At 37.5% G+C, this 13,324-nt stretch overlaps 1 protein-coding gene across 1 annotated transcript in view; it reads left to right on the forward strand.

Annotated features, from left to right (window-relative positions):
- The window catches only part of LOC584283 (calcium-activated chloride channel regulator 1-like), a 28,702-nt gene extending 18,363 nt beyond the window's left edge, over positions 1 to 10,339 (forward strand). The window contains exons 6-11 of the mRNA XM_030994350.1: positions 652 to 882; positions 4,132 to 4,260; positions 5,372 to 5,516; positions 6,173 to 6,292; positions 6,809 to 7,024; positions 8,398 to 10,339. Of these exons, the coding sequence (XP_030850210.1) occupies positions 652 to 882; positions 4,132 to 4,260; positions 5,372 to 5,516; positions 6,173 to 6,292; positions 6,809 to 7,024; positions 8,398 to 8,996 (1,440 nt within the window). The 3' untranslated portion in view covers positions 8,997 to 10,339. The remainder of the gene's footprint in view (positions 1 to 651; positions 883 to 4,131; positions 4,261 to 5,371; positions 5,517 to 6,172; positions 6,293 to 6,808; positions 7,025 to 8,397) is intronic.
- Positions 10,340 to 13,324: the final 2,985 nt, after the last annotated feature.

The raw sequence follows: 13,324 nt of genomic DNA on the forward strand, positions 1-13,324 counted from the left end.
GAAAGAGTGTTTTATCCCAAATCATTTGGTATCATTTTCGTGTGGTATGTGTTCACGCTTGGATGAACAGGAGGCATTGTTTGCAAGAGTGCAAAAATCGAGTTGCGCCAAAGTGATGCCTACAGCATGTATTATGTCGGGATAGCGGAGTGAACGAATAAATTGAATGTATCAAATGAAATGCATTGCATATGCTTTTTGCAGAAGCAAAGTCACACCCACACACTTACACACGCGTACAAATGTTCGTTGATATTTGATATCGATTTTTGCACTCTCGCAAACAATGCCTCATATTCATCCAAGCGTGAAAACGCACCACACAAAAATGATACCAAATGAGTTGGGATAAAATACTCTTTCAATAAGATGTATAATAATTTACTGCTCATAGATGATTTTTGAAATAATTAGCAATTTTCTAGGTGTAAACTTTTTTTGACTCACTCTGTCGTTTATGTTCAAATGACTACGAATCTTGAATCCATTGGTGTTGTGCAATGATACATAATTACGAAAAAAAGGAATTCTTAATACTTATCATTAATTCTTATTTCCGTTAAAAGGTACATTGTCGTTCAAAACACATGGTTCCCTAGCTCACTATTTGAAGATATCATATTCTTAAATCTTGTTTTGCATTTCACTCAGATCTACAGTTCAGTGGTCATTATCGAACCTAATCCTGGCTTCTCCATTATTCCGGTGGTTATTGACGCCGCACTGGGCAACGAAACGGTGATCACAGTGACCTGGGCGGCGAGTAATTCTATATCAATCGTTCTTACTGGGCCAGACGGTACTCAAGTTGACGATAGCGATCCTCGCTATCACATTGATACGATCAACAAGATTGTGACGATCAACTTACCCCTGGCGCAGGTGAAGCCTCTGAAAATCATTCTTTTGTTTGAGAAAACAGTTCCTTTGCCATTCTTCGTATATAGATTATTAAAGCCCCCATCACACCAAACTAGTTCTCATTAAGTTTTGGAACTGTCCCAGAAAATCGTTAAACGGGTTGTGGTCGGAGTAGAATTTGTCAATAATGTCTATAATACGACCCCACTTCGTTCATAAACAGTCCCCCATACGTCTATCTCGTCTGTGCCCCATCCACAGTCAGTTCATATAAAGTTCTGATCAGGTAAATTTGCCATTTACAAGCAGTTTAAGTCAGTCCGTAGTCAGTTTATACCCGTTATTAAGTAGTTATACCTCGTTCCCAATACGACCTAACCCATTCTAACAAGTTCAGAGACAGTTCCGCTCGTCCTCACCTCGTTCTTAGTGCGTTCGAACGCGGTCTTAGAGCGTGTGGAATCACGTCCTGGCTCAAGGGTTATAAAAAACCCAGCGCATTCTTGCCATTCCTTAATCCCGTTGAACTTCAACGTTTCATGCTGTGCAAATCAAGACATACAAGTGAAGCCCCATCACACCAAACTAGTTCTCACACCGTTCTGTAAAATGTTGCCAAGAGTGCTCACACTGTGTGCGAACGGAGTGAACGTAGAAGCAACTGTTTAAGATCTGTGAAAGAACTTTATGGACGGGCCCGGACTGGCTTGGACGGGAAGGGTGCTCTAAAACTAAGCCTGTTCGAAGTTGTCCGCGTCCTGCAATTAGAGGGACTGACATTTGAAATTCTTAAAAAGATCATCGATACTACGTCCAACTCCGTTCGCAAACAGTTTGAGCCCGTTTGGCAACATTTTCCAGAACGTAGAGAGAACTAGTTTGGTGTGATGGGGGTTTAAGATTAATGGTATATCTTCAACGATTTTGGAAACCCTTAAATGAAGTTTGATTGTTTACAATTTTTTTCCAAAGGTGTGTAGGAAACTGTTTTCAAAAGTTTCAAGCTATTAAATGTGTTGGATTTATCCAATTTTGTCTAATATTTTTGCTTATCGTAATCTTCTTCGTCCACTTGGTACGAACTAAACCTTGTGTAAACCTGTTGAATGAACAACAATGACTCTTTTTCCCAAAATGATATCAGCCTTTCTTTCTTTTTCCTTGCTGATCACAACATGCCAGCATTGAAGGAAGGTGTGATCAGGTCATTTAAACTCTAAAACCTAATTACTGTACATTTTAAATTGATGATTACGTCTGCCAATAATGCCCGTAATGGCACTTGTTGGTAATACAATTTTGCAAAATTAATGAGTGATCGAAAGATCTGTTTTAATTCAGTAGGACAAATGTTAAAACTATATATATGTTTGAATGGAGACATGGTATGGTCTAATGGAAAATGGGATTCAAATCTGTTGAAAAGTCAATAATTTGGAGGAAAAAAATTGCTATAAATTTTGTATTTTTGACCCAGAAAGCACTCGTACATAAAGACATTACTAGGTCTACGATATGCGCTAAACCAGAAATGAATATTAGAATTTGTGTTATTATTATTGCAATGAGGAAATCGTCATTGCTTTGTTTTCGTTAACATTCTGCTCCATTAGATTTTTCTTCTCCTTAGTGTTTTCGTCAGGAAATCGTATTTGTTTGGCACATAGTGGTAGTCATGTTCTTCTTCGTGTCCTTTTCCTTCCAATTGTTATAGGCATAGTCTCGAGCATCTCATAAAGGTCACTACATTCTTCGATTTTCAAAATCACTCATGCATAACCGTCCAGGCGCCATTTTGTCCGTTTCTGGTCCGTTTTAAGGCCTTTCTTTCTTCCTTCCTATCTCCACTATCCTACATCCTACAGAGTCTAACAAATTCCTCTAACTAGTCCAAGATATGTTCTTTCATCTGTGACGTATAATCTGACCTTCAAAATGCCACCTTCGCACTGCAAATTCAAATCCGAAGCCAACTCCGTCAAAAATCTCTAAAGTTTTTGAAAAATGGACCTCTCTAAATCTAAAATTGCCACAACTTTCTCATACCATTTTAGTTTCGTCTCAATTTCTTGCAGTATCTTTATCTCATAATTGCACAAAGCCATGCTGAATTAAACGCTCCATTGAATATGCAAAAATAAATAGCGCCCTCTAAAGTTCTGGGAATTGGCTTTCTTTCTGTGGCCATATCTCCATCGTTTCTGGCCAAACCCGTACCCTTTTTTGCATTTAGATACTTAAAGATATGCTCTTTCCAGCCAAGTACAAAATTATATACCGTAACACTGACCAAATTTGAGAAAATTGCCCTCCATATTCGCCATTTCCATGAAAAATTGCGAAATGAATTAAACTTGCTCTAAAATGACGACCCTTATACCTACGTCAATGAAACTTGGCATACACATGAAGCCAAGCACGTGACAACTTTCTTGTAAGTTTGGTAAAATTTGAAGACGTCAGCGCAAAATTTTTGTCCTAAATGCTAAATTTGCTATGCATTAAGTAACAGCCCGTAAATGCGTGCAATACATTGCACGCAGATGCTAATGGTGTCAAACTGAGCGTAATGAAGTGTTCTTTTGAATGATACCAAATACGTGATATGTTATTACTAAAATATTTGAGTAAATTGAGTTTGAACAATGGTCACTATATAAATTCTACTGAGTTTCCGCCAAGTTATAACACGTATCGGCTATGACGTCATTTTCATTTGCACCTCGAAGCCGGATTTTAAAAAATCGTCAAGGGGCCCAATTAAGACGCCAGTTTATACTCAGCCTGATTGTGTTAGTAACTCCATGGTATGGGCGGCTGTTTGTGCCACTGCACGCGTCACCACAAGTTCATCATGCACCAAATCCTATTGGTTTTGCACGCACTGCTTGCGAGCCCTTTCTAGGTCCCTTCCTCTATTCCAATTCCCTTCAAACTACGTAGGCATAGTCTCTTGCATCCCTTCAAGGTCACTGTATTCTTCGTTCTCCGGAAATCCTCATGCATGACCGTCCAGGCGCCATATTTTGTCCGTTTTGGTGGGCTTGGTGGCCTTTCTTTCTCCCTACCTATCTCCACTATCACAGAAGCAACATACTTCTTACAAATTGCTATGGATAGTCCGAGAGAAGCTCTTGCGTTTGAACCGTAGAAACACGTGCGTCATTGCACGCACATTGTTGTGACACGATTGCATGTCTAGCTATCATTATTATCGTTATTTTTGTAAGTATTACATTTATTATTGTTATCATTATTATTCTTAAAAAGGCTGGTTTGTGGAATGTAACCATCAACGTCATACAGCTAGGCGTCGAGTATGCTAGTGTTTCAGTAACCTCTAAACCATCTACGCAGGAATACTCGCCAGTCACAGTAACTGTGTTTTTAGGAGCTGGTGTAAGTATACTGTTGCTTTATTACACATATATATATCATATAGCTGAGACAGATACCGAGATGTGATTGGTCCAGAGCTCGTCACGTGATATCAATTATGAGGATTCAAATTGTTATATTTCCTAGCCGGTAACTTTCCAGTGTAATATTTACCAGCTGGTGAAATGAATATATTTTCAATTAATGCATGTCGCCTTCTTGAGGACTATATGTCACCAATCACACACATTACATCATTACAGAGGGTCATTTTTTTTTCAATATTTTTTCCCTTGAAATTTGTTTCCTTCCCCAAAAATGCTATTTTGGGCAACAATTTTGTTTGTAAGGATTTTATTTTTTCTCGAATTATCTCGAGATATTTTGTTTTCGCACTTTAAAAAAGATGTTTGTCCTTAAAAAAAACAAAATAGAACAAAATTTCGAGCAAAAATAAAGGGACCCCCCCCCCAAAAAAAAAAATCAAATCAAATCAAATCAAAACGAGGCTATCTAATTTAACAGATTTTGACTGGCAGGGGGTATATAATATTCTTTGGACCTGAAGGGGGTTATATTTTCCCTCGTGACCATATTTTCCCTCAGTGCTTCGGGAAAATATATAACCACTTGGGAAAATATAACTCCCTTCAGCGGTCCAAATAACGTTATATTACACCCCCTGCCAGTCAATATATGTAAAATATTTGTATGGTTAAATACTGTACTAGTTTGTTATTCTATATTCCAAACAGTCATAGGTATTGTTATTATTGAGGTGTGGCAAGACCATGCTCCCCTAACCGAAAGGCTAATATGTCCGTAGCTTATGAAGACGTAATAGACTTCGATTTCATGTGATTTCAAACAAACATATTTATAATAAAATATAATAATGTACAAAAGTTTAATGAGGGGTCTATTTTACTAACATGCAGAAGAAAACACATCGCCTATGTTTTCAAATATATTCATTTGGCATAGACATGTCAATTTCGAATATACTGATGGTTTACTTTCAATCCATAGCATGAGGGTGACTGAAGATGAAACATATTGCCTAGCTTATTTACAACGTTTCCTGTTAACCATGTGTGCTCTTTCGTTTTGCTTTGTATTTGCATTCTTCAAGGAGGTGAATTATGCCCAGACTCCAGCACTAGCTATATATGCTCAGGTTCAACAGGATTATATGCCTGTTCCTAATGCTACCGTCACAGCTATCGTCTCGGATTCGTCTACATCGACCCCGGTGATATTGCACGACGACGGGTTAGGTGAGCCAATAGCGAGCTTTCGATTTGACGCGACTATAAACGCGTTGTGCATCGAGTGACGTCACTTTAGGAATCTGCACATGTGTCAGCTCTGTCGCCGCAGCAGCGAACTTGCTCTGTCAAGGGCCATGTGAGCCAATGGCGACTCTTTCGATTTGATGCGACAACGCAGTATGCGTCGAGTAACGTCATGCACCCGAGGGATCTGAGCATGTGTCTGTTCAGCCGCCGCGGTAGCAAGAAGGCTCTGCTTATTATGCATTTGTATTTACAATCACAAAGTGTGCTTGATATTTTTGCTTTCGTTATTTCTTAATTCAACCTTTACTTTTATTCTAAGTAGCTCGTTGAACCAAGGCCTTTGAAACTTAAAAAAGTGTTTATACAAAACGTTCATCGAACTCGTACAAGAAAGTCATCCGGTTCAAGTGGGAAGTACCTAATTATTTACAGCAAATAGAACCATGTACGACCTGTCTGCTATCCGAATAATGGAAAATCCAACAATTCAAACATGTTTAAGAAAGTTGTCAATTCTATTTTGATTTTTTCAATGCAAAACTATTTGATAGCGAGTGCGAAGCCTTTCCCAGTTATGGCCTTTAGTAATAAAGCACATTTCTTGATCGTCGTACTTTATTCTCTTTGATCTTCAGAGCCGGATTTAACATCAAATGACGGGACATATTCAGCGTACTTCCAAAGCTTCACTTCTAATGGCAGATATAACGTCAAGGTTGATGTCATCGGCTATGATGGTGCAGAAAATCAGAGAAGTATGTAAATTAATCTTTCAATTTTTCTATGGCTTATATACTTTAGGTCTATGGAAAACAAACAAATCATCTAGAATTGGTACGAGCCATAAAAATCCATTCCTTCCGTGAACATATTTGAAATCATTTTTAATTGTACAGTAAATAAACAAAATGCTAGTATACTGTATGTACATCATGGGATCTGGGAAGGCCTTTCCCGAGTGGAAGCACTGAATTGATGAAGGCTCTTGACTCCCATATAGACATTTCCTTATTCGACCCTTGCTCGATGCCTACATCCTTGGCCGAGAGTTTTTTTCCCTCTGTACCCAGGTGTAAAGTGGATACCTTGCAATGTTGCGGTAATATTAACTGCAAGGCCTTCGGGAATAGCAAAATTTAAAAAATGGTGAGGCTACTATGAGTACATGACACCAAATTAGTATTAATATCCAATGCAAAAAGTTGGAAAATTTTGACTGATCCAATCGGAACAATTTGTACATATTTTCCCTTATATTTGTTTGCATCCAGGAAAAAGGTCAGCTGAAGTTGAGACTGCAGTGGAGCCATCTTTTATGCGTACAGCATCGGGAGGAGTCTTCAAGGTCCAAGGTTACACTCCCAACGCCGCTGACATTCTACCACCTTCCCGTATCCAGGACCTAGTCTACACCTCTTTCTCCTATGACAACAGCACGGTGACCCTCAGCTGGACTGCTGTAGGAGACGACTTGGACCAAGGAACGGGTAAACAATATTCATGTCTTAAGAGTCTTTAGAAGCGGCGCTCTCGAAGGGGGGAGGGGAGGAAGGTGGTACAGTGTCCCCACACATTTGAAGTACACTTACAGTGCTCCTTTTGCGCAGAAAAAATTCTCTTTTTTTTTTTCTTTTCAGATAAATATCCCCTTTTTTCTTTCTAATAAGTACCCCTTCTCATAAGTGCCCCTCAAATGTGATAGGTGTCCCTTTAACTTTGAAAAGTGCACTTCATCCTTTGTAATGAATGCCACTTTCCTCTTGTTATTAGTGCCTCTTTTCACCTTTGATAAGTACCCCTTTAAGTGTGAAGAGTACCCCTTCTTCTTTCTCACTAGTGACAATTCCCTTCTGATGATTGCCTTTTTGACCTTATACTAAATGCCCCTCCCCATTTCTTATAAATACCACATTTCAACTCTTATCAGTGCCCCTACCCAAAGCCGATATGTGGCCCTTGTTGCTTTTGATAAGTTTATCTTTTGTTTCTATAAACTGTCTTTTGATAGTGCCCCTTTTTACCCACATGACTTTAAAGACGCTGCACTGACCCTGGACTTTGGTACTGATGGAAAAATCAGGGAAAGAGCAGCTGAAGAAAAACGGGAAACATTTCATGTATGGTCATAAGATAACACGATCAAAATTAAAGTGCCGAGGAGGTAAAGGAAAAGTTTATAAATGAATGATCTGTGGAAACATTATCCAGCTAAACTGCGAACCTCACAGTGAATGCACACTCACATTTAAATTTTGTATGTGCACTAGAGTTAAAGGGAAAGTCCACCCCCAAAATAAGTTTGTTTCGATAGAGGCAGAATAATAAAAAAATCAGGTGAGTGAAAGTTTGAGCAAATTCTGAATGAAAATAAGAAAGTTATGAATTATTGAAGATGTGATCAATCAAATACAAATTGGCAACTCTGTGACTTATTATACGAGCTCTCCTTCATTTGCTTTGTGCATAATATTCCATAAAATCATGTTTTCTTCGTTATTGATGACGGAATATATATTTGTTCCTTGCAGGGAGAGTATAGAAACATATTTGCAATTATTATATTTAGGGTGCATGTATGGTTGAAATTTTTCTTGAGGGAAAATGAAAATTTTAGATTTTTTTAGTACTGAGCAAATAGAAGTTGAGCTCGCATGATACGTCATAGAGTTGCCAATTTGTGTTTGATTGATCACAACTTCAAAAATCCTAACTTCCTTATTTTTAATCGGAATTTGCTCAAACTTTCACTGACTTGTTTCTCTCATTTTTCTACTCCTATTAAACTAACTTAATTTCAGGGTGGACTTCCCCTTTAAGCATGTCCATAATTCTTGCTACTGTTTCAATTTCCACCACAAAGCCTACAATAACGAACTCCGCTATTCCACCAACTTCAATGACGTCCGAAACAACTTCAGCACCAGTCATGAGGTCACACAGAATCAACTCGTCTCCGGGAACCTATCCTTTATCAGTCCTGCTGGGGTTATTGAGACTGTCACTATTTCCCTCCCTGAGAGGGGGCAAGATATCGTCTACTATTTCGCTATTCGGGCTTGGGATGAGGCAGGGAACAGAGGGGACTTGTCCAACATCGCTTCCCTGTCGATCCGCTTCATACCGGTGTTTGTACCCACCACCGAACCACTACCGGTGTCTGTACCCTCGACTACCGAACCACTACCAGCGTCTGTACCCACCACCATCGAGCCAATACCGGTGTATGTAACCACCGTCGAACCAACTGGACCAGACAACCTGGCCATGATCATCGGGTTGTGTTGTGCAGTGGGTGTGGTAATCATCGTTGGAGCAGTCATACTGTGCGTATACTTCTACCGAAAAAAACACACTGGAGAGATGAAATTTGGGTCAGCATCGGGGTTGGCAGGGCTGCCAGACGTGGAGGGTATGCAACAGAATCCAACCTATGATAACCCTACTTTCTCTACAATTTGATTTACTCTCTAGATTTACACTGTAGTGGGAATCACATCTTAGTGATTCATAATAGGGATCATTTCTTTGTTTCAGATGAAATTCGCCCCGAAATTCGCACAAAAAAGTGAGATTTATTTAGTTTCATTTGATTACATTAATTGTCCAAATACACGTTGGACGTGGATTATAAACATTCTGCACATATCCCAGAGGACACGGATTTTGCTCATATGATTACACTAAGACCCATCTTTATCTAATTAATGCTCGTTCAGATATGACTTGTCAAAACCAAATGATATAATAAGATTCACATGTCTGAAGCTTTGAACACAGAGGTCAAAGAATACATACGCGCAAGTCATTATTCTGTTGCGGGTAGTTGCCATTTAATTAACACGAAATTTAAAACACCGGCGGCTTTTTTCCGGCGGTTTACCGTGCCATGGTATATCTGAACAAGCCTCAATAATTTATAATGAAATTTTCGAATACTGGTCATGCAGTTTAACTGTAAAAGGACTGTCGAGAAGTCATATTTACTTCGATTTGGGTGAAAATCCGCCCTAATAGGTAACAACTGTGGAATTCAATCACAAAAGAAAAGAGTTATTTAAAAATCACTCTGGAATAGATAATTTGGGTTGGGTTTATTTCCAAAGAAAGTGATTCGTAATATGACTTCTGAAAAGAATGATTTTCACCCCTCTGCATGTGATCTGTACCTACCCAATAGGAACAAATATGATGTAGCTGATCTATCCATGTCTGAGAGGGACTGGTTTGATCAATTCGGATGTTGAATATTGGTCTGGGAATTCCATTAGCAAAGAGACTGACGAAAAGTTATCAATGATAGCACAAATGCCTCCTGTCACTCATATTTCACCCGTCAAAACGCCGATTTTCATCAATTTCCTTCCAAAACTACAATCAGTCAAAACTCCTTACGTTGTAATTAAATTAAGTTATATAATCACCTAAACAATGATATTAAACTAAGTAAAACTGTTGATATAGTTAAAAAAAACTGTTGAAGAATGAAACGTTCTTGCAGTATCAAAAAACAAAAACGCCCAATTAAATAATTAATATTTTGCTCCTAATGTTGTGTAATGTTTGATAATACTATAAAGCACCGGCTAGGGGCGCATATAGGGACGCAGTGTCGCTGGACGCCGCGGCGTGTCCTGTGTGCGTTCATGGCTGGTGCATTACTGTAAATGTCTTATGCTCACATATAGGTCTTATTGATCTTTTTCTTGTATATATTTGTTTTTTCGTTAATGTTGTTTTTGTTAATTTCTCTAATTTCTCGATATATATGTCATGGTTGGTGCCCCAACCACAAGCTTGTATTCAAACTTCTTTAGTGGCTCCTAACCTCATGTTTTTATATTTTCATGAACTGTTGTATATGTATTTTTATGGTTGAAATAAATTGAATTGGATGAATTGAATTTATAGACTATGTTGTAAGTAGGATAAAATTGTACTTCATTTGTAAATCATCACCGTTGCATTTATTTGTCCAAATCTGCTTAATATTACAAACAGCAAAAATGACAGGACACCAACATCGAGACAAAGGACTTTACAGACATGTGGTTTCAGAATTTTTTCCAAAAGATATGTTGTCCCATTTAAATATGAGAATATTCAAGAGAGATTTTTTAATGGATCATTGCTTCTAGAACGTTTTTTTTTCTTTAACATGGCAATTATAATAAAGTATACATTTTCTAAAACGTTATTTTTCCCCTTACCAGAAATCAACCATCATATATATTTTTCAAGGTTTAGGAATTCAGTTCAGAAAAAGAATCCAAGAAAATTAAGTGTATATATTTTTTTTTGATACTTGTTTACTGCTTGTTGCTTGTTTTTGTTTTGTGAGGTAGAGGGCTCACTGGTTCATTCGGATGATTCTTTTCTGTTTTATGCTTTAACTACATGGTTCTTTCAAAGGTTCAACAATTAAGTATCATCTATCAGTTTACTGTTATTATTCAGTGATAATCTCGGTTTTTTTTTTCCGACGATATCAATATATACAGTGCGTCCCAGAAAAAACGAAACCGAGAAGTATCGATGTTCTATCATAACTTAATCACAACTATAATTAATGAATGATACATATTTGGAAAGCCTAGAGTCTCTTCTTTCATGTGATGCTACTCAGATAATGCATATTTCACGCATGAGTGATTAAAAGCAATTTGAAGGAAGGAAACCAAAAAGACATTTGGCGGGCGGTATCTGAATTTCGAAGAAAAATTCACATTTCTAGAAAGTTGAGTTTCTGCCCTTTCATATGACACCTCAATCAGAAAAAATGAGCGAGGAATGACAAAGTTCTGTTTGTTTAAAGTAGTGCTTGCATTTCCATAATTTTATTAAACGAATTCGTTTTCACTGGCTGCCTGCCGTATCAATAAACGAAATTAACAAAAGACTTAACTCCGTTTCGTTGACAATCAGCCGTAGACGAGAGTCTTCATTCATTAATTATGGTTGTGATTAAGTTATGATAAAACATCGATACTTCTCGGTTTCGTTTTTTTCTGGGACGCACTGTATAACTTTTCATTGATCGTGAAATATGCTTTTAATATCTAAAATTCCTTTTCAACATTGAAGTCTCACTTGTTATAGCTTATATGAGTTTCATTGTTCACATATACTCGGAAAACCCCGCAGAACACTGTACTTGGTTCTGTAGCTGTTGTTTTTATCGCTGTTTTGATAATAATGGATTTACTCAGAATGTTATGCATGATAGTCAGAAAGAAAGACCTAAAAATTAAAATTCAGGTCCTTTTCATTCTATGTTTATGGATATTAAAATTAAAATAAACTTTATTGCAAAATGAAGAGAAATGGAATGAGACTTGTAATTTTTAGGGATTGGTAAATATGAAGACAAGTGCTGAGACTTGTAATTTTTAGGGATTGGTAAATTTGAAGACAAGTGCTTGATCGAGGGTGTGACAATAGGGAAATGCAGAAGATTAGTGAGTATTGTGTATAAATATGCGTGTGGTTGTGCGTGTGGGTACGTGTGTGTGAATGTGTGTGTATGAATACTATCCCTTTTATCCATTTTAATATTCACCTATTTACTTTTCTTTCCATCACGATAGTTTCTCTTTATGTTTAATCCATTATGTTGGTCATGTTTCCTGGCTAAATATTTCTTTACGCTTGAAAGGTTCAATATTTAAAAAGCCAAGTCTAACTGGCTTATTTTATTTTCATATTTCTCTCTAGATACAGCGAAAGAAGATAAAACTCATTAATAATACTAATATTAATGATATTTAGTTCCGGTATTAATAGCGCATTTAACATATTTAATGTTTTATATGCGCTTCCAATGAGCTTTAGAGTATTACCCCGAATCTATCCTACTTGTAGCTGTATAGATAAGGCGCTGAAGCATTCAGGGAATTACTTCCTAAAGGCCTACATGTAGCCACTTAATTCATCTTGGTCGAGTGTCGCAAATGTAGATTAATTTCCTTTACTGTGGTGAGGATTCGAACCCTGTATGTTGTGATCCACAGTCTGAGTTTGACCCACCAGACCACAAACCCTTTTTGAATTTTGGTCTAATATACCAAATGCCATACAAACTTAAAGAATGCACATTCTGATAAAGGTGCTAATTTATTCTGACAACAGAAATAACTCGAGCACCATAATAATTTTTAAAAATGTTTGTCAGCATTGCCGCATGCCGAGCGTTTCATATTCATTCCCTTCTAAAAAAATTGACCTTAAACTGGATCGCCAGGTTTGTAGGAAACTGAACATACATTGTCTAGTTCCAAGTAAACATTAGGTTCTGGTAACTGTTGCCGTCGTTTCGGCTTCATGTAGAGAAGGGCGTTTATGCTTCAATTGTTGAATGAAGGTGTTTCGTGCTCGTTGGAAGCGTCGTACGAAAGTCCTGACCTGGAATTATGTAAAGAAATTGTAGTATTTTACATGATTGTGGTTCAATTTTCAGCTTACATCAAATGAAACAAAGGATTTTAAAACACTCTGTGAAAACAGAAGGAAATAAACACCATTTACAGTTAGAATTCACATAATTATCTTCCATATATCAAAATAAACATAAATTAATCTTCTTTAAGATGATTGGAATGATCGGAATCACACCATTAACGCATGATTGGGCGTAGCCATCAAACTATAAATGAGCCTCTGAAAGAAAATTTCAAAAATAGGGCATCTGGCCATTCAAATTTTGATGAGCATTTCCATCTGACTTACTTCGAATCATCTAGTCGAGTAGGGCGGTAGCGTTATCTGACCTTTTTTGAAAATATATGCCTTCT

The sequence above is a fragment of the Strongylocentrotus purpuratus genome, unplaced genomic scaffold (genome assembly GCF_000002235.5).
Source record: "Strongylocentrotus purpuratus isolate Spur 01 unplaced genomic scaffold, Spur_5.0 spur5_scaffold_21, whole genome shotgun sequence".
NCBI lineage: Eukaryota > Metazoa > Echinodermata > Echinoidea > Camarodonta > Strongylocentrotidae > Strongylocentrotus > Strongylocentrotus purpuratus.